At 40.8% G+C, this 25931-nt stretch overlaps 1 protein-coding gene across 2 annotated transcripts in view; it reads right to left on the bottom strand.

Moving 5' to 3' along the window:
* Positions 1–373: 373 nt before the first annotated feature.
* Positions 374–25931, bottom strand: part of LOC134163797 (ubiquitin carboxyl-terminal hydrolase 22) — an 84755-nt gene continuing 59197 nt past the window's right edge. For both annotated transcript variants that reach the window (XM_062618958.1, XM_062618957.1), the window contains 8 exons: positions 20648–20795; positions 13240–13345; positions 11450–11608; positions 9097–9223; positions 6293–6384; positions 4754–4816; positions 2862–3011; positions 374–973 (listed from right to left, as the gene is read on the bottom strand). In XM_062618958.1, the coding sequence (XP_062474942.1) occupies positions 931–973; positions 2862–3011; positions 4754–4816; positions 6293–6384; positions 9097–9223; positions 11450–11608; positions 13240–13345; positions 20648–20795 (888 nt within the window). In that variant the 3' untranslated portion in view covers positions 374–930. The remainder of the gene's footprint in view (positions 974–2861; positions 3012–4753; positions 4817–6292; positions 6385–9096; positions 9224–11449; positions 11609–13239; positions 13346–20647; positions 20796–25931) is intronic.

Below are 25931 nucleotides of genomic sequence, written 5' to 3'. Positions count from 1 at the left end.
ACAGTTTTGAGAAATTCAAACTTCTTCACAAGATTCAGGGGAAAAAGAACCAAGACCACTCTTACAGTATAAACACGCCAATTCATTCATTTTTACTGATGGTTGCATTTATGAATTTCATTCTCGTGGAAAAAAAAAAAAAAGGGAATAAAAGGAAAAAAAAAATTAAGAAAATAGCTATTTATAGAAAACAAAACCAAAAAAAAAGGGCTCAAACAGAAAAGAATCTGTGCTGATGCTTTTGATGAGCAGTCCGATGGCATTAACCATTACCTGTGCAAGCAGGCATGCTTGAAAACCTGTTTTGAGTGCTGTAGCTTCAGTTCCACAATCCAGGGTTTCCTTTATGGTTGTTGGAAAAGAAAGAGCCTAATAGTTTCATACTGTATTTATTTAATAACTAAAATTCACAAATAAAAAGATACTTGCAAAGTCCTTTAGTTCTGTCATCCCCTCCTCCTCCACTCTACTGCTTTCAGACCCATATGCATAAAAAATGGGCTTGGATTTAACTTTTAACTGTTATATGATTGGTCGTTGGAGCTGAAGCACCAAATGGAGAAGATGCTTTATGGAGATGAGGGTAGAACCCTTTGCCTTCCCACACACATGTTGGAGGAACATAGGAGATGTACCAGTGCCCGGACTCCTCTGCTCCCATTTCCCCCACCCAGAGCATTCCTTTCATTTTATATTTCCTCTGTTAAGTGACTGACTGTAGCCTCTTTTTTCCCCCTTTCTGTCCTCACACGTTGGACATTGTTCATTCCTTACTCCGCCAGGCTTTCAGTCAGTGTCAAGTAGGTCCTGTTACAGCTCAGTGCTAGTTGGTTTGTAATGGGTCTTTTCATTTCAGGTAGGTTTGTGTGTCGATTCAGAAGGCTTGCTTATTTTCTTCCTTGTTTGTATCTGCCAAGCTGCTGGATAAGGCTATTCATACTCCAGGAACTGTTTGTGATAGAACAGCAAATATCTGCAAGAAAGCAGAGGTACAGTTTCAGCTCTCTGCTATGCACCACAGCAGACTAGTGTTTCCATTCATGCAATCCTAAGAAATGAAGGCTATTAATTTTGTTTTGCTTTTCAATTTGAAGCCATTCCAGGGACATGCCAGCTCCCTACAGTAACCATGGATGAGGAGGAGGAAAGCCAGCTGACACAATTTCACCAGCAACTCAGGAAGCTGAACAGTTTTACATCAGTCAAACCTTCTTCTTGTACAGAATCCTCTTAGAGCCTGAAAGCTCTGGATGTGTTGGTGCCCAGACAGGGAGCATCCATTTAACAGTATCATGACACAAAACACAACAGAGGTGCTTTAACTGTTGCTTTGGAGTCACATTACCAAAGCATCAGACGCTTTGGATTATTGCAAACCGTCTGCCATTTACTGTTGCAGAAGCAGAATGAAGAACCAGGCATGTGGGGGAAGACTCACGTGTCCCAGTCAAACATCTCATGTCTCAATCTGTACTCAAATCTGGTGTTTTAACAGGATGGAATTCTTCCTGTCCTTAATTACTTTGTGTGTACTGCTACATGAGGGAGCCGAGTCCTCAAGCAGTTACATAGCAGAGGGAAGTGGACTCATCTCTACACACACCACACACCAACAGGGTCACTGCCCTACCCTCTTAAAAAGCTTCAAAGCACTTTGGAGACTTTCCAGTTATTATCATTCCATCTCATGCCCTATGGAGATTCCCTTGTACAATGCAGATCTCCTTAGTGTCAGCCTGAAGCTTAACCAGGGGAAATGGACCAGAGCTCAAACCAGCCGGATGGGCAACAGTTATGTCGCATCTCATCTCCTCCTTGCCTATGGCAATTTCTTCCACAGACATACCCCAACTGAGGGCCAGAGCTGGCCACTTGTTAGTGAATTAAAACAAACCCCTTCTGCTGCAGAAGTTGTCAAATCCTTTAGCACTAAAACTCAGATACTATAGGACAGGATTTACTTCATAGAATCATAGAATGGTTTGGGTTGGAAAGGACCTTAAGATCACCCAGTTCCGACTCCCTGCCATGGGCAGGGACATCTCACACTGAACTTCCTGACTGAATATTGAAAATAAATAGGGAAATCTGTTAAAAAAAAATATGACAAACTGAGCAATCCATGGAAATGTCAGGAATAAGTGACCAACAATAAATGCTTCTTTCTAGTACCAGGTCCATAGTTGAAAATGCAGACTGAAGACCTTTAAGTTACCTTATTCTTGAAACATGCATCAGTCCCCAGTGCTTCCCATAAATGAGGAATACCAGGATGCTCCCCTTGCAAACTACTGCTCTGCACTCCCAACCCTTGCCTAATGCAGCTCCAGACACTGCAGAGTCAGCCAATCAATCATAGAATCACAGCACACCAGGTTGGAAGGACTTCTGTTGGAAGGGATCATCTGTTCCATCCTTCCCAGGCAAAGCATGACCCAGACTAGATGTTCCAGCACCCCGTCCAGCCAGATCTTAAGTGTCCAATTTTGGGGTGTCCACCACTTCCCTAGGAGATTATTCCAGTGGCTGTTTGCTCTCAGTAGGAAATATTTTCCTTGTGTCCAGTTGGAATCTCTCCAAGAGTAACTTGTGCCCATTACCCCTCATCTTTTTCCCTGTAAAAAGGGAGTCTCCATCTTTGTAGCCACCATTTCAATATTGGAACAATGTCCCTCATCCTTCCCCTCTTCTTTCCACAAATCCAGGATTATAAAGCAACCCTCTGAAGCACTGATACATACAGAATTAGATATTCAAAGACAGAAATTATGTCTTCTCTATGCTGAAAGGGGTTTTTGAGTGAAAGTAAGGAAAACCTAACAAAATTCCCCTTCATTTCTCCTTTCCAGTTCACAACTTACCCTTCACTGTCTAGCACATCCTTAATGCTAGCCTTGGTGATAATGGCATCATCACACTTGAACCACTGGTCCTTGTGCTGCCGGATGAAGCTGGTATAGTGCCCGCTCTCCAAGGTTCCCTGGTGATTAACTACTGCAAACAAGGAATACCTGGTACAGGAAAGAGTTAATGAATATGTGGATCAAAAGGGGAAAAAGACAGGCAAAAGCTTATGTTCAATAGCAATAGTAAAGAATGTGATCCAGTAATAAAACACCAGCTCTTAACATTTACTGGGAAGAGGACATCCTTGCCCAGGGACAAAACCCATGTTTTTTCTTTTCTGCCTTGTATTACTACAAGAGCTCCAGGCTGATGACAGCCACCAGCTTTCCCAATACTGGCTACCAAAGATCAGTTTGTTCTAAAATACATCAGTATGGATGCAATTGCACTGCATTGACCACCGAGTATCTGGTCTGACCTTCTATTTCCCCAAATCAGATATTCTAGTGAACCAGAAAACACGTTTATTTGGGGATGGGGAAGGCGACAATCTTAAATATCTGAGATGGTTCTCATGATAAATTGCTGTACTGGTTTAATTGTCCCTAATCTGGAAAGTCTGTACCTATTTTGAAATACTGAATATATTCAACTTCCAGCTTTCAGATGCCTGCTGGCCTGAAAATTAGCAGACACATCTGTTTCCAAGGAAGGATACTGAAGTTCTTGGCTATTTTGTTCTAAAGTAAGATTATGTGCTTACTGGCTCTTTTTGACATGTTCTCCACTCTCTTTTTCTTAAAATGCTATTCTCACACTGGGATAGAAACACTGTAAAATAATCTCACTTGATATTGTCCTACTTCTGTTCAAAAATCAGAGCTCTTTGACACTGTGGTGCCACAACAAGGCACCCATTCAGTTGACTCTCTACAGAGCCACTGATGTACAAAGTCACCCTCTTCCTAGTCAAGTCCTTTAATTTAACTAGGATGGACGCTGCTCTTTAGTCCTAGGTGGAGGGTTCTGAGGTTGCTCCAGCTACTGGGCCTCTGCACTTATTACCTAATCATCTTCACTGTTAATAACTTCTCCACTTTAAGACACATGCAAACCCCAGCAGTGCTCTGTTGGGCTTTCTGTCAGACCTTTGCTAGCACTACTAAACACCATACATCTAATGAATCAATTCCTGTAGGACCACATATAACATCAGGCTGGTATCTGTTTGTATGACAACTGCACCAAGACCTGGTTAGGTAGTTTTTAAATCCATCTATTGTGTGATTCCTATTTCTTAATGAAACATTTAGTGCCAAATGAAGTGCACTGAAGAATTTTAACACACAACATCAGCTAATGACTGTAGCAAACTTATCTTTCTTTTTTAATAAGGTTTGTGTGACCACGTCTATCCCCATAAAGCTGTAGATATTTGTTTCAATTACATACCCTTTACATTCTTGAGCCAGTCCCATCATTTATTCCAACTGGAATGAATACCTAACCAAGAGACCTCACAATTACTGGAGTTCTCTTGGGACTTTGAATGTCAGTGTTCTATAAACTTTCATTCAGTCCTCTGGAACTCCCTTTGCTATTGCAATTGAAACAGGATTATTTAAAGAAAACACCCATCCCCTTTAATATTGTAACCATAGCTTTTAATTCTGCTCATAGACCCATTGCTGGGGTTATCACCTTTGGATCTGGAAGTCAGCTGCCACAAACCCACCAAAGGGTAGGCAGCTGTCACGAATGAAGCTTTACTTTGCCACAGTTCAGACTTACTGTGCTGTCAAATATGGTAATGCACTTCACACTGCAGGATATACAGCAGACTCTCTATCTCCCTTCTAGAAGCCAACTACCTTTCACAATAGGAGTCATGGAATGTACCACTTACTTATTATCATTGTTTAGACTATCCGTCGGCTGCTGGTATTGCCCGTTCATTCTGCTCTCTTTACTGCAACACACACACACACAAAAATCCAGTCACTTAAAGCAGTGGCTTCCCAAACCAAATAGGTTTTACACGACAGAGCCCCTTGCAGAATGCAGGTCCTTATTCAAAAGCACAATGCTGCTCAGTGGCAGAGAAGGGCTGATTAGGATGCTAACGATGCTTTATTTGTTCTCACAGCAGTGCTACATAAGAAACATAATTTCTGCTCCTGGTCAAGGCTTCAGTGCTGCAAATACAGATTTATTTATGACAAATGCCCTATCCAAAAAAAGCTTAAAAAGAGGTTAAGGAAAGATTTGTATTTTAGATCGGGGAAAAAATATCTAATTACATCAATCCTTTATCCTGTGATGGATCAATCACCCTGGCTCTGACTTGTAAATTCATTTTGTGTTTTGGCAGCAGCAATAGGATTATGCTGTTGATTTCACAGCCGATGAAATTCAGACTACTGAGTTATGCCTGCTGATTATTCCCATCTATATTCCATTATGCTTGATACCTTCCATCAACAGAGCCTATTCTATCCAGGGAGAATTCACTACAGAGGAACAAGGAAGTATTAGAATCTCCAGAATATACTGGAATAAACCATATATTCTTAATGTAACATTGTTTAACAGAGCTTCAGGGCTCTCTTTTCTCTCCTAGTAGAAGGATCTACTTTTGCTCTGGATGGAGTGAGGGTGGGTAAAGCTTAAAATTCTTCGTTAAGATTTCAGCACTAAATACAGCCCCTGTGTGTTAAGAGATGCCACATTTTGGGGCTTTCCTTATATAAATAAAACCTGAATATCCTCCTGTATATTTGAATAGAATACCTGTCAAACACTCATTACCTCAGCTTATTCAATTCCTTTCATAAAGGTATATTGATATAAATGTCACATCTTTCACAGGGGGGTGGGAGAAGTCTTCCTGTTAGTTTAAATACCAATTCAAAACAGCTATTTTAATCTAGACCATGCTTTTTAATTCTTGCAGCATTCTCTGAACAGAAGATGAAGGCACAAAACAAAAAAACCCTCCAATTTTCATGTGTGCAGGAATACAGAGGAAGGGGTTTTGTAACTTCAGAAATCCAAGGTTCGGCTTTAGGTTATGTCTAGTCTGCCTAATTACATATGGTGACTCGTGGGTGGGCACTCGAGTAGTGGGACTGAAGCAGAGATCTGAAGGCATGATGGATCTGAATTCTAAATTTAACATGCAACCACAAACAGAACACATAATATATAAATACATATAAAAAAGTTGAAATATCAAGCCTTTTCCAGCACATAAAACTTAGTATTTTATCTAAAAATGAGTTTAGAAAAGATAACGAATTGCAAGGGGAAGCTTACAGCAGAAGGATCATTATACATACTGTTCTATAACCTTGATTCAAGGAGGTTCCATGTTTCATGCTGCACATGTATGAACTGGTAAACAGTTCTGTCCAGGTCTTTGGGGGGTTTTGAACTTGGTACACACCTGGAAGCCATGAATGGTGTCATGTCCAGCTCCAGCGGAAACGAAACATACGTAGTGATCTTTCGCCTCAGTTTGGCTGAGTGTTCAAACCGCTGGAGACAAAGTGGAGGAATGAATTTATCCTCAGAGAAAGGCAACATTTTCTGTCTTATTTATACATGTCCTAAGCTTAGGAACAATAACATGAAAACAGATTAGCAGGCAGGAGTCCAGGGATATCCCCAGACCTTTCCTAGCAACTATATACGGACTGGGAACCCCTATGTAAATGCCGACATATTTCTACCAGGAAAATAAATCACAGTTTGTTGGGGAGAAAATACAGTATTAGATTGTTTACTTTAATATTTATAAATATAAACTTATTCCAAACTGACATTAAAACACATTAAACAGAGCACACACAGCCTTTACCCAAACCACTGTTCATTTGTACTACGCGCTATTCAAATAGATGGCTGCTGCCTACACAAGCACAGAGAACTGGTGACAATGAGAGCTTGCCATCAGATTCACACACTTAATCCACCCATCCAATCATCTCAAGTGACAGGAGTCAAGCCTACACAGGAAAACCAATTCAAATTCAGGCAAAAATGGCATATGAGAAGAAAAAAGCCTTGTCCCTCTGCCAAAGGAGCCTGCAATCCCCACCATCCTCTCCTCGTCTTCTCCATTGAACATTAAATGGAAACAGGAACAAATACCAGAGAGAGATGAATGAGTTTCTATTTAAAGGCAGCTTCTCTCCCCGTTTCTCAGAAATCCTGCTCTATTTACACTTCAAGTTAATTATTTTCCAATTGTGGTGCCATAACAATTCCCTAGCAACAGATCCAGCCGTGGAAAGCTGAGACTTCTGGAATCCTTATCAGTTGTGTTTCGTATTTTACTGTAACCCATGAAGTTAAACTGGCATTTTGCATGGACAGGACAACACAATCACCGAGGAAAAGCCATTCATTTCCCCAAGGAACATAAAATCTTCAGTCGCTTTGGATAACACACATACAGAACTGAGTGTAGGGAAGGGGCTGAGCACATTCACAGTGCCTTGCCCAGAGACAGCAGCATCTCCTGGGTGTACCTTGCCAACTACTCTGCAATAATAAACAGAAGATAAACCCAAGAGCCCAACACCCCCAGAATTCCCTCCAAAAGCCAAGCAGCCAGCCAAGCACTCCTGAAGCCTCTAGTTACTCACACAAGAATGCTTTCCAGGAAGATCACAGCCAAAAAAACCAACAAAGGAATTGTGCTACTATCTCTTCCAGTTTGGCTAACATCTTTGGCATGTAACATTGCATATCATCTTGGTTAATACTCAAGATGCAATCGAGTATATAGGGGTGACCATCTGAAAGCGTGATTGTCCCAGACAGTCTGTAAAGGCCTGTAAATTACAGGAGAGGGAATTCTTTTGACCTGTAACACCTTTTCCCAGTGGAAAGCAGAATACAAACCTAGGGCATTCTGTTTTCATGTCAAGACCTCATTTCATTAGCAAGCTTCTTTACAAGCCAGACTTTGAAAACCAATTTTATATCACTGCTATGCTGGATATGGAGTTGCTATGGAATTTAACAATTCCAGACTACAATCATTTCTTGCACACAGTCCATGACTTCCTCAGTGGGACCATGACACTAGTTACACACATCATTGGATTTTTCAGTAGGAACATACTGACCTAGCTTAGATGCTACAGCAAAGTTTAGCGTGCACTTTGCCATGACAGCTACAAGATAAAGGTCTCATTCCAATGCTATTAAAAATCATCCAGGTGTTTTACAGAACTCCAAAACCTAGAAACCCCATAAAAACTGAACAACCGAATGAAGTCTCTGGAGTAAATGGCTGGAGTGTGTGCTCTTTCAATCTACCATTGCTCAAATGGAAAGAGAAGCAATAGAAGGCTTCATTTGCACAGAGCATAAAAGCTGCTCTTTTAAAAGTCTGTTTCCAGTCACCATGATTGCAGGTAAAACGCCGTTTTCCTTTACGTAGCTCATCTGACATTAGCATCACCATCAGGAAAGCAGAGCTGAGATAAGGGATTATTAGTTGCTACCTAGCAATGAGAGGACTTTGTCACTCTGTCCCAGGAGACACTCAGGACCCTAGAAGTCTGCATCTGAACAGCTCGAGCAGATCATAGATGCAGATAAATTACCATGGTGGCTGCTTCTGCAAAGGCCTGTGGCATCACTTTGCAAGGACACAGAATGACCTTCATCATCTGCTATAGCCGCCTACTTTGCACCACATTCACCTTTAGTATTTAAGGCAGAAACTGTACTGGACTAAACTATCTGGGGGCACCAGTTATGACATTATCTCCCCATCACTGCATCTGACATAATCTGGATTGGAAATGTTGAAAACTACATCGCAGCTGAGAAGATACAAGAAGCTTCTCCATTGTGATAACTTTTTCATCCTTCCACACAGAGTTCCTCTGTGGCATTCTTCCAGTAGAAGAGTGGGGTAAAACTGTTACCATGCAGGATGAGTAAGTGTTTCTGCAGACTGGTTTCTATGCTGGTTCAGGTATTGCACTGGCCTTTCACTTTGTTTCTCAATTCTGCTTAGCTGGATTCCCACAGACACACTGCAAAGCTACATTATAGATAATGTAATACTATCTTAATAGAAAATCTAGCTGGGCATGCAAGCTGTTCTTTATATTAGTTTATGTCATAAAAGATTAGTCAGTGAAAGCCAGAAGAGATGTCCAGGAATTTAGATCATCCTCTCAGAGAGAAATACACATCCTCTGCTCTGTCTGCCCCCTGTGAACTTACTTTGAGATGAAAACAGGCCACGATGGGTAACTTCTTCATAGTGAGTTGTTTGGTAGATTCCTGGTAGCTATGGCAACCACTACATTTGATTTTGGCACTGCTTCCTAGATGTTCTGGCCTTGTAAACCTGAAAAACCACATTGAAAAGCAAAGGGAAGCACAAAACAATCAGATGATTTTCCATACATGCTGAAAACACTTCTCTTGCTTTTACTTCTGGGTCACTGGCACCACAAGGAACAGTTCATGGCTTTTAGCTGTCATTTTGAACGAGCCCAACATCTATAACAATGCAAAGTGCTATGGTTCAGACAGCCAAATCCGACATATATCATTGCTCTGCTTGGGAATGCTGCACTGAACTGCATCAGTGTCTGAGAAAGGAGCTAAATGTTGCTTCATGCCCTACAATAGGACAGCTGATTTCCATATAGAAAGCAAAGATCTTTCCTCTTCAAAACCAAAAACATTGATATGAAAGCTCTGAAGCGAGATGACACGACTTGTGGGCTCAGCTGCAAGACACTCTTCTGCCTTGCAGCCCTCTAGGGCTAGGATCAAAGCTCCGAGATGGAAAGGGCTGTAAACACAAAGTTCTTTTCAAAACACGGACATCTTCCAAGGAAACCCTAGTGTTGACAACTAGAAAAATCTCTTTCAAAATGTTCAGACAGAACTGCTCAAGGGAGCTCTAGGAAGAGACCATTACAGAGCAGAGAACTGCTCAGAGAAAATACGACTTCTATGTTCTCACAACACTAAAGCAAAATCCCTCTTCTTCAGAAACTGTCAGCACAGAAAAGGCTCAGAGAATGGACTAGTGAGTCTTTTCCTCCCAAGTTTAGACTTCCATGGGGCATATAAATCATCTCAGAGGCTGCTTTACATCCAGATGTAAAGAATGAATGTTTTACATTAATGCACGCACTAAGCACGTGAGGGCAACATGGTATCAGCTCATCACTAACCCTACCTTGTATCACTCTGTTGATGGCCAACGCAGCCTCCAGCATTAAACGATGATCACAACCTCCTGTTGTTTAATTAACAAGATTTCCTTTACCTAGCCTCTGTATTATAGAATCATAGAAGAGCTTGGGTTGGAAAGGACCTTAAGATCATCCAGTTCCAACCCCCCTGCCCTGGGCAGGGAGGCTTGACATTAGACCATTTCACCCAAGGCTCTGTCCAACCTGGCCTTGAACCCTGCCAGGGATGGAGTGTTTACCACCATCATTCTCTGGGTTTGATTTTGCTTGTGATTTACTTCTTATTCTTCTCTCTTAAGTCTGTAAACAGGCTTACAAATTTGGTGTAATTGTTAGGGAGTGCCTACGTCTTGCTAGTTTTTGTCATATTCCTGCTCAATCCTTTCTTCTTCAAGCCAACTTCCAAGTTGCATGGCCACACCAGTTGACATGAAGTTACACACGTTCCTTGTTTGAATCTAACCTGCTTTCTAGCTTTTGGGTTAAAATCCAGACCCATCTTTATCCATTACAGTTCAACTTCTTATCAAAATCCATCCTCTTTGAGAGTACACTTGAACCTGGATGTTTTCCCTTCCCATCTCTGATCCTACTAATCCCCATCTTGAAGAAAACCACCAAAATTCGACCCTTTTGGCCTCTTGATGCATTCCTGCATCAGCATTTTCTCATTTGCACTAATTCCCTTTTTCTCTTATTGATCTTAAAATTATCAAGAAGGTTAGAAAGCAGATGTCACAGGACATGATTTTTTACTTCAGGAGGATTAGCTTTGCCCCAGGCTACAGTTAACCTCTTCCTCAGACAAGTATCTTCAACAGATATCTGCATTTGCCACAGGAGAATGACTTCCAGATCTGTTAAAAGATCCAAGTTAACTGTATATGAATCTATAACATTCTCCCCAGTCACCTGTTTCCAAGATGCCCAAATTTCCTGCTCAGAATGATCCTTTCTTTTTGAAAGCTAAACTCCTTTAATTCTGAATGTGATCCTCACAACTACGCTGTAGCAGTAGCTGACCCTCAGCTCTGCCTAGAGCACAAATCAGATTCAGACTTGGTGTTGTAATTCAGATAAATGTTAAATGCATTGTGAACTCTTTATGTGCTTGCTTTGCTGACACAACCAAGAACATGGAGACAGACACCAGTGGTTTTGATTATTTCAACCCACATTGCCTGGCAGCAGCCACTGCAGAATCTGTTTTCTTCTTGCATCGCATGGCAACTGGTTTTGATTGCTTATTGTGAGATCAGTTGTTGCTCTGAGCCTTCCTGCCTTTATCACTTTCTCTTATAGACTAAAATCTGTATAAAAAGTGCTTCTTTACCCCACCACATTGTATTTGTCTCATTTCCTACCTTCGCAAGCAGTCTGTGAGAGTGGTGGTGCCTGATACATGGCTTTCCCCATTCACGACACTGCCATCACTCCCTGGACTCAGTGGCCAGAACGGGGTGGAGGAGCCTGGCAAATCCAAACTGATGTCCCAAAATGGGTCTATCGTTGTGGAAACGCCACTAGGAAAAAGAAAGCAGTTTTAAACACGTTTAAAGGAAGTCAAATTAACAACCCATCAGGTACTTTGAAGAACTCGGGATCTACATCACCCCTAGAGGGCACTCAAAGATGACAGAAAACAAGAGTTGTTGCTCCAGAGTATTTTCCCACAACTGATTGGTTTTCTGAATATTTAAAAGCCATATGGTTTCAGGAAACGTCTGTGATGTACTCAATGCAAAATATATGCACTTAATACATTCTCTCGCTCACTGAAGCCCTGTGACTCAAAGTGAACAAGCAGGGCTACTTGAAGACAGAGGTACCACTCATACAACTGACCAGTATAAACCAGCTGTGATGACAGTTACACGCAATCCAGCTAGTTTAGAAGCAGAGGTGTCTGGTCATGGCATAGAAGACTGTGTTTAAGGTTACTCTGATAAAGACAGAGCCAAATTTTGCTATAGAGTAGTGAACTGAATTAAGCTTTGCTGCTCCTGTTAGCATCTCCTACAGTGTGTGGAATTTGAGAGACCAAAGAAGTAGTGTGTGTTCTCAATCAGATTTCTCTACAAGACAGTTGAAGACAAGCCAACAGCTAAACTATGGAGGAAGCTTCCCAAAATGTTAACTTGCATTGAATCAAGCCTTTTCTTTCAGCATTTACATTGTTAGGAGAACTTCAGGAGTCTGAGCTCCTATTTGGAAGTACTGCCTGTCTGCACTCCTTATTCTTCTTCTTTGAGTTCTCTCTTCCTCTCAAAGCAGTGTCTCTCACTCTGCAATCACGTTCAGCCTGCAATACTCTGCCTTTTCTTTCAGCTTCATTTGTGCAAAGGTTGTCACTTTTCAAAAGAAAACTTCTTTTATTCAAGTTTCATCAATGCTAATATTGTGTCATAACACATTGAGCTTTTCATTATCATAGAAGGATTCTGTGGCTCTACCAGGCAAAGAACAAGATTTCCTATGTTTTCCTTACAGTAAACCTTCTGCAAATCTCTCCAGGAAACTGAGAACAAAAGCAGATTCAAACAAGCTCAGAACAAGTCCATCTGCAGGACATGGGTATGTAATTATAAAGAATGCAAGACAGAACAAAACCCAAGAACTCCAACTTCTGCACTATGGCAATACCAAACATGTTGAATGAGAAGTTAACTTGCTCCAGTACACAGAGTAGAACAACAGACACGTTTTTCCCCGCTCTTGTCAAACGTTCAATTGCTGGTACCCAAGATTACAAGAGATATCAGCCTCTTTGAAACCTCCCCTGATGATACAGCAGGCTCCTAACTGAAGGAAAATATGGTTTCATATCAGAATTTTCTTCAAACATAGTGGCAGTTACATACTTGGAAACCCAAATAAGTCTTTTCCTCACAAACTTGGAGAAGAACTACCTTTTACAGGCTAGTAAAAGGTCAAAGAAGCCTGTGGTACTTTCCAGGTGGCTTTTTTGGTATGTCTTAATAGAGATCAGTTAACTGGTAACTGATTGCATTTAGCTGATGCTGTATTTAAACAGTTCTTGTCTTGCTGGAACTTTGCTAGTATTTTATTGGTATTCAAGAAAGAAAAGACTCAGTTGCACTGGAGGATGTAAAGATTCAAATCAGAGTTCAGAACCAGAAAAAGAAGTACTTACTGGCAGACTTGACAGGTAACATCAGACTGCAGTCCGCCTGTGAAGATTTGGTCTATGATGCAGTTACAGTGGTTGGGGTTGTTGGCCTTCTTCCCATTATCATCACCTGGAGGAATGCAAACACAGACTCAGAAGTCAAAAATCCTCCGAGGGAACAGTGGTTGTCTTGGACTGTGTCTTCAGTAACTCTCTATAACTTAACAAACACATTGCAAGTTCACATTGTCAACATAGAACTCTGAAAATGTGCATTGAAAGAAAACCAAGAAAACAAGAAGAGAACTCCTAGAAAACACAAAAGACAATCAGAAAGTGATTAAATGCAGTTAACTTCTGTAGAGGTGAAGCTTTAAAGCCATTATCAGCTGTTAGCCAAACCCTTTTGGGGGTATAGCCCCCTTTAGAGAGATTTGCTTTGTCCTATCCAGTATAAAGATCAGTTCCCAAGATGAACGGGTTCTCAAGGCGGTTCATGAAAATGAATATTTAAGCTACACTTAAGAGTGCCACCATAAACACTTGTACCTAAGCAAGTGGCCAGCTCTTCACTACAGAAGCAAAGGTTTCTGCTTAGGCAGAGTATTCAATAGCACAATATTTTGCTAAATGAACAGAGAAAGGAACCATCAGCAAGTGCTACTCTAATTCTCTGCCAGTCAGCTTCTGAGAGGGGAGGTTTGTTAAGACCCATCAATCTCCAGCCTGCTGTCTGTATCCTGTCCTTTCACCATCAGTGTGGACTTGCCATGCAAGTTTCCACCAGCGAGAAAATGAAAGATATCCTTATCTGAAGCAGGAAAATAAGGGCTGTGTCTTCCTCCAGCTTCTTCAGAGACACAGCAATCTTCTAAGTTCCCAGGGGGCACAATGAACTCATACCCATCTTTCAGCCATAATCAACTATCACTGCAGGAGCACAGCAGCTCATTTTGAGTGCTGAGATTAGGCCAATTCAGCTCTCAAACTATCCAGAACACTAAATAACCAAAAATTTCTTGGCATAGTTCTCAGCTTTGAAGCATACTCCTTCCAGTCCCCATAGATGATATACTACTTTGATTTCCAAGACTGTACAGTGCTTGCTTTCCTTGGGCAGAACAGATGCAATTGGGCTTGCTTCGTACAGAGAGATGCACACCCAAACACTGCATCAGCTGATTGTTTTGTAAAGTACATCTTCAGATGTCTCCCAGTCTCTTCCAACAGAAAGCAAAGTTTCACCAGGTTTTCTCATATCTTTAACTTACTAGGAAGCATTTAATACCTGAAACACTAAGATGCTGACTCCACAAATCACAGCTATTACTTAAAACCGATTAATCTCTAGTCAAGTATGTAATGAAACCTCATCTGAAGGCCCTAACAGCATAGGGTAAACCCCACCACCTTGTGTCTAAGGTGCTCTAGGCTGGAGTGTTCTTCAGCAAGAAGGAATGTGACTTCTTTCCCAATGAAGCTTCAGTAGTTTGTTGAGAAAAGCAGATGTAGGCGATACCTACCAAGCTGCAATGGACCACTTTAGTTAATTCGATCCTCTCACTCAGCTGCCTGCTTGAGAATCTTGTTTGAATTGTCAAGAAAAGCACACTGTGTCCTGAAAATGGCTCTTGAACAAAACGCACTAAAATTGGATTTCAAATGTAGGAAGTTCAAGCGGGGTTATCAGACCCAGTCTCGGGCAGTTCTTGATGGGAATTTCAGCTAAATCTTACTGAACTGAAGATCTTTAGAAGGTCTCAATTACGCTAAGCTAATGAATGGAGGTACAGAGGCTGTACAAGACATCCTTCACCTTTGGAAAAAAGATCACATATAAGCTTTAAAGACTACATGTGGATTTCCAAAAAAAATTACTTTAATGCTTTCTATCCCTGTATTTAAAACTCCACTTTTCCTTTTTAAAGGAAAAAAATAAAAAACCCTGTCACATCCTGGTAATCTCACCATTTGAAACATTACTTTCCCTCTGGCTTGTTTCAAGGGGGCAGGAGCAGAGAAACAGCAGCAAGAGATTTCCCCTGGACCACAGGTATCATCCCTGTTGGACACTGTTAACAGACAGCCGTTTCCGCCTACAGGAGAGAGCGAATACTCCCCTTCCAATTACACAAGTCAATTAGGATCAGTGACGAGAGGGTCTCCAAAGAGGCTCCTGCAAGCTTGTTCCCAGCAAAACAGAAGGGTATTACACACTCAACATTATTTCCCATGACATTTGGTTGGAAAGAAGGGAAAAAAACATAAGAGTTAGATTACCACCTACTCACACTTGTCAATATGGAACAGATGCTGAGAGGAGGTATATTATGCAGCTGAGAACTAGAAGCTGCTAGATTGTTGTGCTCAAGTTAAGGCTCCCTTCAACATTTGTGTCTTACAAAACAGGTTTTGGTTTAATGCATGTTTTGTTTTTAAAGCTGCTCATAAATGCATAGATCAGTAAGAGACTGGCCAGCGCAAGCCTAAAACCAAGCTTGAAAATACATCCATGTAGAAAGTGACTATGAGAATGGCAGAAAATGGGAGTTTAGAAGTCTGGATTCAAATTAAATATCACTCTTTTAAACCAAAACAAACAGAAGTTACTACATCTCTGCAATAACCAAGTATATTAACTTGTGTTCAAATACATAGGAAGAAAATTAACTCCATCCCAGCTGAAACCAGGACAATATTTAATATATTACTAAAGGTAAATCATATGTAACAGCTATAATTACTTTTTAACATTGCTTTTGCTTTGAAATACAGAAGTTTTGCCTCCAATGCCTTTGTTTCCAATGAGAAAGGAATTTAAAATTGCCAGATTTTTAAGGGCATTTATCAAAACAAGACATTAATGCTAACTTTTCTGCTTTCCTTTGGCCCCCAGTGTTCTGCACAAGCACTTGTTGTTCTTTATGACAAAGCAGGGTACACATAGATTTAGATGGATCATAGCAGATGACATGTTCCACAAGCATATGCTTTCTCAGCTCCTAAGAATATCATGCAGCATTGAGAGAGCACGGTAGTGTTTTACTTCCAAACCTCAGCATAGCATTCTTTCTGTCATGACACCTAGCTTCACATTTGCTTTGTAGCAGTCCTTGTTGAAAATGAACGCAGAATGCTTTGTGAAAACCAGATAAATGAGGAATGATCAGCTTTAAAGTGCTACTCTGTTTTCGTTAGACAAGTGAGTAACATTGCCTGAATAAAGCTTGGGATAAAAACACTGGATTACCTCCATTTTTAATCTTGCTTTTTGAACCTTTGTGTACAAGTGCGTATCTCAGCCACTCTCTGCTGCTTTGATTGTTGTGGCTCTTGCAATAAGAAACAAAGTCAAACCACAGCCAGTGATTTCACTGGGCTGAACATTAACTTGTGAACTGCAGCCTTGCTCCATACAAGAAAGTAACAATTCTGGTCTCAGTACCTCCAAGTCTGACTATGTCTGAGACAAAGTCAGTCAGCTACAAAGCATCTGGATGACTGGAACCTCACTGTCATGGGAGCTTGCAGAAATAGCCATTAGTTATATTCCTCTACAAATGAAGAGCCCTGGAAGTCCCAAAAGATCCTACATGAAGAATGGGGTATACTTTGTACTTGTTCTTCATAGAGTCTAAGAAAACATGCAAGAAGCAACAGATCAGTATCTGACCATTTTCAGCATCTTCTCTAATCCAAACGTACATCAAAGTAGTTGTGAATTTGAAAGCCTAAAGGCAATACATGCCAAAGTCCAGGTGAATCCTTAGAGTTTAGTACAAAGAAAATGACTGTTCTCTATACAGCCAGGCTGTTCATAGCATTACTTTGGTAAAGAAGGTATTATCCAATGTAGAATGAGCTCTGAAGCTCAGCTGGAAGCTTTTGTGGTGAGAAGGACCACAAATACCAATATACAATGACAGTGCAGAATGTTGAGCACTATCGAATCAGCAAGAGAGACCAGAAAAGCACAAAACACAGGTACAACTCTAAATGTCATTTAGAATAGCAATGCTGGAACTTAGATTCCAGAAAGGTCTCACTTTTTGAGTTGGAGTATATGTTTAAGGGCAGACCTTGCGTATCACACTTTGGGTGGAGAAATAGAGAAACAGGAGTAACTCATATCTTAGGGTTTTTTTCCCCTCACCAAAATACTACTTTCTAGTTAGACCATCTTTCTCCAGCTGTTGGAATAAAAAGCAGTGATTCATCGGCATGACAGACTCGATCCCTTTTATTCAGAACCATTTTATACTGCTCCAGCAGCACAGAGGAGCCCTGGTAAGTGTTCAGAACATGCCTTGCAGATGCCACAGCTCAGCACAGCAGTGCTAGCACAAGGAGAGCTCTCAGCCCTGAGACATGATTTACATGGGTGATCACACAGGTATCCCCAGGCTTCCAAACTTCTCAGATGCACTAAAATAAAGTATATATTCAACCAGCATTTAAAACCACCCAAACAACCAAACCAACCAAGCAACTATCTGGGCCATCCATATAATCATAGAGCAGCTGATTTTATGCTTTCTAGGATGCAGCATTACAAAACTGATCTTTAAATGGACAAAAATCATATCATTTCCCCAATTTAAACAGTGGCAGGTATCAGTAACAAGCATTCACAGCTTTCCCTGACTTCCATTCCTAAAAACTTGAGTCGTAGAATGGAAAAAGGATATAAATGACCAATGTCAGCCAAACAAGTCTCACTAGATAGCTATACAGTTCTTAACATAAGGAAGACTTTCACTTACTTCAGTGTCTCAAGCCTTGGTGATCATGAATAATGTCCTGCATAGGGCTTTTAGTCAAAGTTGTCCCCATGAGTATTTTACTTCACTGTGTGTTAACCCTAGAACTGGACTGCTGTTGAATGAAAGCTTTAAAAGGTGGTTTTAGTCAGTAAAATAAATATGTAATATTAACAGCGGAGGTCTTATTTGCTTGTTGTAGCTTTAGGACACATTCTGTTAGTAATGATAGTTTTCCATATGTATACTTCACCTGTGTGTGTCTATGTGAATGCTTCAGTATGTAAGTGGGAAAATGTTCTCATTACACACCAAACTAGTTCATTCCAAAAGCGGTTCATCATGACCAAACTTGAAAGTCTGGTTTACAATAACTTGTTTGGTTCCCACACAACTGCTCAACCACTTCTTTTAAATTACCTTGATGTGGTATGGATTGTTTACCCTAGTTTAATAAAAGTCTCCCAATTCCTCCAGAAACAGACATGGAAAAACCTGGGTGCAGAGATGTAAAGGTTCTAGTGCCAACGCCTTCCCACTTGCAGCCCTGTAACGCCTTAGCTATGCCCATGCAGGTAGGCTCAAACTTAAGGACAGCCATTAAATAACTGAGTTTCAGTCCTTGTAAGTGGTACCTTTCCAACAACCCAAGCTCAGTGCTAAAAGTGCAAAACTCCCTAATTCAATTCAAGCTGGCTGAAACCATGATTAAACTGGATACCAATTCCGAAGTCAGTGTTTTCAACACATCTATAAAACCCAACAAGTAGTAACAGAATCCATCCACATGCACTCACTCTATCCACCAAAGAATATCCAACATATAACTTTCTAGTTTTAGGCCAGATCAGTTTCATTTTCATTCTGGATGGAGAGGCCAAAACAACCAAGAGTAAAGAAACTGCTGAGAAAACTTGTTGTTTGTTGGTAATTCCAGAAGATACAGCAGACAGAGTCTTCATTTAAAACCAAACCAAAAGGAGTCTTTACAGATTCTTTATCAGTTTGAAAAGAACACAGGGACCTTTATTGTTGCATGTTTTTTCTTTACAATTCTGAGAAGAAAATACTAGTACTTCATGAACTAATCAGGAGGTATTTGGATGCCAGAGAGGCACTCTTCATCAGGGACTATAGTGATAGGACAAGGAGTGATGGGTTTAAACTGAAACAAAGGAGGTTCAGGTTAGATGTAAGAAAGAAGTTGCTCCCTTTGAGGGTGGTGAGGCCCTGGAACAGGTTGTCCAAGGAAGCTGTGAATGCTCCATCCCTGGCAGTGTTCAAGGCCAGGTTGGACAGAGCCTTGGGAGACACGGTCTAGCATGACGTGTCCCTGACCATGGCAGGGGGTTGGAACTGGAAGATCTTAAGTCCCTTTCCAACCCAAACCATTCTATGATTCTATGGTACAGAAGAAATACAAACATCATTTTACATCAAAGATGATGAAAAAGCATCAAGATTCGTTAGATCAATGATTCAGAAACTTCACAGGAACCAAGAAGTATTTCTGTCTGCAGCTGAGTTTATTCAGTGTGAAGAAGCGAGAGGTCAGTATTTGGGTAGAGGCTGTTCCTCAAAGCACCTCAACACTAGTTACATCAGGCTTGTTGCATTTCAGTTAGTAATTATCAAGTGACAGACAATTATTACCAGAGAACTGTTCTATGTAATCCTGTCCTCAGAAGTACTCTCTTGGAGAAGCCTCTTTTGGAAGACACCTATTATGAAGCTGAATAAGCACATCTGCTACAAGGTACGACTATCTCAAAGATAAAAGCAAGACTTCACAATACTTCAAAGAAGCAGCAGCAGCCTTCCCTTTGACAGTCCTCTGATAAGCCAAAACCCTAACCTCTAGGTGCTTTTTCTAAGAGCATTAGAAGAAAGCTGAGTGCTTTAAAGCTGATTTTTTACTGACTAAGGACTTCATTTGGTTTGCTAGTATCAACCCTAGGGTTCCACCCCCTTACAAGAATGGGAAGAATTTCTGCACTTAAATAAGTGAACCAAACTACATTGAACATTGGCAGCTTGGGAAATCTTCAGCTTGGACTTAGTTCAGCTAACCAACATGAAATACATCATTTCATATGCTATTAGCAAATCAATTCAACACTTTCATACTTCATCTCTAAGAGCATATCAATGAATAGGTCTACTATTGTAGAACGGTTGTATGAGTACATATTTTATACACAGACTAACAAAACCAGATACCAAAACCAAATATTACTTTTTTTCTTATTCGTATTTCTATAAGCAATTGGGCCTCATAAATACAGTAGAATAATATTTAAGCAGAACAGCCATAGCCTCCCCTGTGTTATTTCCATCAGTCCCATGACACACTGAGTAAGAGTTCTAACTACCTCAAGTATAAATAGAATTAGAATGGCAATTGAAAAGAAAAGACAATGACTCACAACCAATAAGAGAACCCCACGATGGTGATTGAAGGCAATGCACAGCTTTGTCTGCTTCTAACTCTAGGTAGGTTTTGACAGTTATGGTTTATTTATAAAGGCTCTTCCTTTAAATCTACCAAACATTTTAAAGGGAATTTGCTAAAACTGCTGTTGGGAGACACTAAACTTGACTTAAGAAGCGATTGTTCTACCTCCTTTTGATCCAATATTCCTTGTTGATTGAAGACTCAGGACAAGCCTTACCTTTGCAGTGTCTGTGTAGCACATCTAATGCAGCAATGAGGAACTCGTGTGCATCTTGTTGCTCGTACCCTGCTAAATGCCGTGCATGAGTCCATACCAGGTGCAATAACCTATATGGAATGTGAGGAGATCGGTGCCCAGAGTAAAACTGCTCAAAGCAAAGAAAAGGACATGACTGTTAACAAGTTACACAGCCTCAGTGCATTTAATTATTAAAAACTTAAATGAGTGCAGTTAGTCAAATATATTTAAACCATTTAATTTTAATGGTCTTAATAATAAGAGACAGAGACAGCTTTTTATCACAGACTATTGAAAAAGTGATCTCAGAATTAGAGCACCTTGGTTTTCTCCCTTTCTCCTTTCTCCATAATTTTGTGATGGATTAGCCAAAACCAGGCAGAAGACGGATACAAACAACACTCCCAGAGTCCTTACTGATACCACTGGGGTTTATTAAAATAGCTGGAGAGGGGAAGGAAGAAGTATCCTACGTTTGCAAGAGATCAGGAATTTCATCCACAGATTGTACCTCCCTCAAAATCAGAACACTGAAGTTGAGAATATTAGATGCCAACTGTCAGCCTGCCCCTGAACCAAACCATAGTAACTGTCTTCTATCTATGTACTGGATGCACAGCATTTGATGGCTGTGCACAGTCCTGCCTTAATGGAAAAGATTTACAAGCAGGATGGTAGCCTCATGCCAGTATTGGCCTTTCACTGTATTGCTATAAGCAGCACAAGGCTTTAGAAACAACTTTATTCAGCACAGCTGCTTGCGGAGCTGAAGGTACCACTTCATTCTCCTATCCCTGCCCATTACCGCTCCTGCAGGGTGTCACTGCCTGGAGATCTGGTCCTGGACCAGCTCCTGCATCTGCTTCTTAGTCAGCTTCAGCCCAAATCTGATGAGCTGGCTACAGGAGTCACTGCAATTGCCCCAGGTGAGTTTGCCAAAAGCATATTAGAGTGCACAGTCAAGTCATTCAGTCAGCAAAACCATGATGTGAAATGCTGCTGCTGAGTGGTGGCACACAGCTGGGGAGGTAAATCAGCACAGAAGAGGACGAGTACCTGCCGAGAGAAGTTCATGCTTTCTTTTTGGTAATAAAATCCAGCCAGGTCCCCCTTAAAAACCACTCCAAAACCCTCTTAGTAAGGGTCTGTGTTTCCCTCAGTCAAGTTTCAACTCCTTCCTTCACCTTCCCTATTTATATCCAAGTGCTACTGCTGCAATTTTCACCTTCCTGGGTCTTCACTTCTGCTGGTGCCAATTCCAGCATCCAGAATCTGAGACCAAAGCTAACAGCCCTTTCTTGAGCAAGCTGACTTCTGTACCTGTTGGAGAGCCCCTGCACCATGATAACAGTTCCAAAAAGCAAAGCACAGATGCTTGTGGTATCCCTTCAGGGAGCTGGAAAGGCCCAAACTGAGTTTATTCACTTGGCCTTCAGGTTGCATTTAATGGAGTTAATGTTTTTGTTTTAATAAGTGAAAATTTGTAAGTCATTCTGCTTTCCCTACCCTTTGGAAAAGGTATTTGCCAGTAAAAGGGTTCCTGCAACACCACAATTATGTTTTGCCCAGATCCAGCTGATTCAATCGTGGTTTATTTTCAGTTACCCTTCCCAAACAGAAGACAAGAAGCAGCAAAAACACTGAATAAGGTTTGAAACCCCAGCAATGTATAATGTCTCCCTCTCATTGGAAAAGCAGGCTTCCTTCCCCAGCCCTAAGTTGCTTCCTGCCCAGTCTCTGAGCATTTTGCATCAGGGCAAGCACAGGCACTGTGCTACAAACCTGCCAAGATAAAACACACTGTATTTTAAAGGACAGACAGGCAAAAAGGAACACAATCTTCTCATCTAAGCCTCATATTTGTAGGCTCTTCTAAATGGCTTTAGTGTGTTTCCTTGCAAAGAGACGTCTTTACTGACTGCAAGCTCTGCTTTTTCCCAACAAGAAGATATACTTCTGCACCCGAACACCACAGAATGCTTCTATAAATAAGAAGATCAATAGCTAAACTCTGTTGCCAACAAGAATGACACCAAGGGACTGGAGCAGTAGTAGAGTAATTGAAATCTGCTGACGCAGCTGCTGCTCAACATAATTCAGGGAACTGCAGCAATAAAACTTCTCTGTTCTGTCCCGCCTTACAATTAGTCCCAGAGCTCTCTCTGGTCATTTTAACCAACAGCACTTTCTGTAATTGCTCCACTGCAGTTACTAGACCTGCCAGATTGTACATCCTCTGGTGCTTCATTAGGAGGGGAAGGATGTAACAAGAAGCTTTATCAAATTATTAGGTATTATCACAGAGAAGCTAGAAACGCACCTAGGAAAACGCTGGCGACTGTGTGTGGAGGGAAGTGTCACTGTTATAATAAATCATAATGAAACAAAGGAACCTGAGCACATTCAATAGCAGTATTTTAACTGGAATGTATAAAACAGCCATCCCTTCTCTGTCATTTCCTTGCTGCTGGGAAAAGCAGCCTATCAGAGCTGTTCCAGCCCACAAAAGGGAAAGAAGTCCATGTAAAGTCTGATTCAATCACTGTTATACAAACCTTTTCATTAAAGCATGCAAACAGAAATAATGATGGTGGTTTGCAAGTCACCTTTAAAATGCTTTAATGGCACAATTCTTCCAACCGTAACTTTAAAGGATTTGGGTTTAAATTTGCTTTCAATTCAGCAGTATCAGTTGTTTATATTGGAGAGAACTAGTTCAAGCCATTGGAAAATGCCTGTGTATTAAATAGTGTGTTTGAAAATACGCTGTTTAATGGCTATTCCAAGGGAAAGAAGGGAAAACAAAAGGGAAAAAAGGAAAAACCCAACCCAGGATTCAAAGCCTCCATTCTCACATACAAACCAAGTAATAATAACTTCCTTTTTTTGTACATAAAACACTTGCTTTTGGAGCATAAAACGAAGAATCTATAGGATTTTGAGGATTCTAAGCTTTATATTTTGCATTTTTGTTACCAAAAATACACAGATACCAGTCAGGTTTTAAAGCAAACCAAACCAACCACAACCACACACATCTCTGTAGTGTTTTCTCCTCCTCCTGCCAGAAAGTCATGCATGGAAGTTTCCCAATTACGTGAACAAATACATTTGATCTATGCTGCATACGGAACAGTCTCCAAGCCTTGTAATCAAGAATTTATAGGCATAAATCCTGTAGCAGGCTCCAGTCCAATTTGCAAAGTGAAAACCACCTCTTAGAAACCGGTTCTCAATTAAGACTTTAAACATTGAGAAAATTTACAGTGGATAAAGGCAGCGGGTAATACATGTGCCTTTAACACCTCCTGGAGCTTTCCCAAAGAGCAATGGTTCAAGGAGTCAGAAACTCTGTTTGCCTTGCACACACACTGTATGCTCTACATTTACATCAAGGATTTTACTAACTGGGCACTAAACTGCAAGGCGTCTGTGTAAAGACTTACCTACTTTTTCTCTCTTGTAGAGAGAAGTTATAACTTCTTTTATACATAGCCATTGCAACAGAATGCCATCTCAAGCTGCTAAAGCCTTATCATTGATTTTCCTTTCCATCCTCACTTCTCAACTCTCCCCATAGCTGTGCTGTGCACTTTGACAGGCTCATGAGAATGAGGAATGATGGGAAGATGATGTTCTTTACACCTCTGAGTGGATGCCCTGCATTCTGCTATGCTCCCAGGTTTTCAGTCAGAGTATACCAGGATACAGATCCACTACTCCTACCTTCCTAAATGGCCATTCCATAAACAATTCAGATAAACCTTAGGGTATGAAGTACCTTAATTTTCATTGAAGCAAAACACAAATACAAGTAAAAAGTAGTGCACAAACCCTTTCAGCCCAAAGGCTCAATGAACGGATTCTGTGTGTTCTATCTTCCCTCCATCCAGTTTCACCACTATCTGTTATTCCCAAATCCTTTTTATTCCTTTTCTTATGCAGTGTAATTCATGTCATGATTCTATTGAGAAATAGGTTTCAAGTAGCAAAAATGAGAATGTTAATTGATGCAGTCAACATATTTTTACAACAAACAGAGATCAATGCTTGGCATGTTTGTGAGAAAAGCTACCAGGAAAAAACCCTCAGTTCTGAGAACCATCTGATACTCATTACTCACCACCAACCTACTTCAAGGTGCAAGAACTTTGTAGCTTCCTATTTATTGCAGAGAAATCACACACCCCATTATAATTAAATGATCTTAAACCAGAAAGAAAGGAACAAGTGTTGTTTTGTTTGAGGAGCAAAACTTGCTTTTTAGGTAAGTAAGTTTCATTTAGTGTTCCAAAGAGTCTCTTTTTTCTCCTGGAGAGTTCTTCCTGGCAGGCATTCACCAGATCCCCTGGCATTCCTTTTGCCTAAGATCACACCTTCAGAAAAGAAGGGTGGAGGGGAGATGGAAGTTAACCCTTGCCCTGATGGTTTGTCACTGGGTGAAATGCCTTGGGATAAGTACATCACTTAATCCTGGTGGGAAAGCTACGTGAAAACAAGACACAACCTGAACCAAAGTTTCCCCAGTAATTCAATTACAAAGGAATTCTTAACCATAGCACTGAAATCTCCGCTCGTTAGCTTTCCTCCACTGAGTCCTTATCACTGCAGAGTGTAGGAATCTTCCTCCATATAGTTGGGACAGCTCAAAAAATGCAAGACTTTGGTTTTAATTCTGAATGTAGAGAGATTAAAACTCACTGGGAAACAAATGAGTGCTGACAGAGCTATAAACATAACATGGTATTTACTGCTTGCAAGTTAAAATACACTGAGTTGGTTGCAGCCACTACAGTTTTGCTTGTGAAGGACTAAGCTCTAGTTTTACATCAAGGTGGTTGAGTCACTTTTTGTTGTCCTCTCACAGCACGGATCTGCAGAACTTCAACGTGAGATAAGGGCAGAGATGCTGTCCTGCCATCTTCACAGTCTGATATCACAGCTATAGCTCTTCCCTCATTCACATACCCTCAATGTTGCAGCACATCAATTATTAGAACTAATGCAAGTTTAGGCATGAATTTTGATTGGGGAAAATGAAGGCTGAGATTCCCAAAGCTGTGTATGAAATTAAACTTGATTACAACTGAAACTAAAGTGAATGCTGCATTTAAGGCTCATTTTGGATAAGAAGCCTGTCCTTTGTTAGATGCTTGTATATGGTCTGGTAAAAGGCATCCCAGGCCATCAACAGGGCTCCACATACATTAATGCAAATACAAAATCATTACCTAGACAGTCTTGATCTTTCCTCCAGCCCCCC

This window comes from Pezoporus occidentalis, unplaced genomic scaffold (assembly GCF_034315485.1).
Source record: "Pezoporus occidentalis ecotype Australia unplaced genomic scaffold, CSIRO_AGI_Poc_V1 ctg208, whole genome shotgun sequence".
Taxonomy (NCBI): Eukaryota; Metazoa; Chordata; class Aves; order Psittaciformes; family Psittacidae; genus Pezoporus; species Pezoporus occidentalis.
The sequence above is the reverse complement of the archived record's forward strand: the minus strand, read 5'-3'. Positions and strand labels throughout refer to the sequence as shown.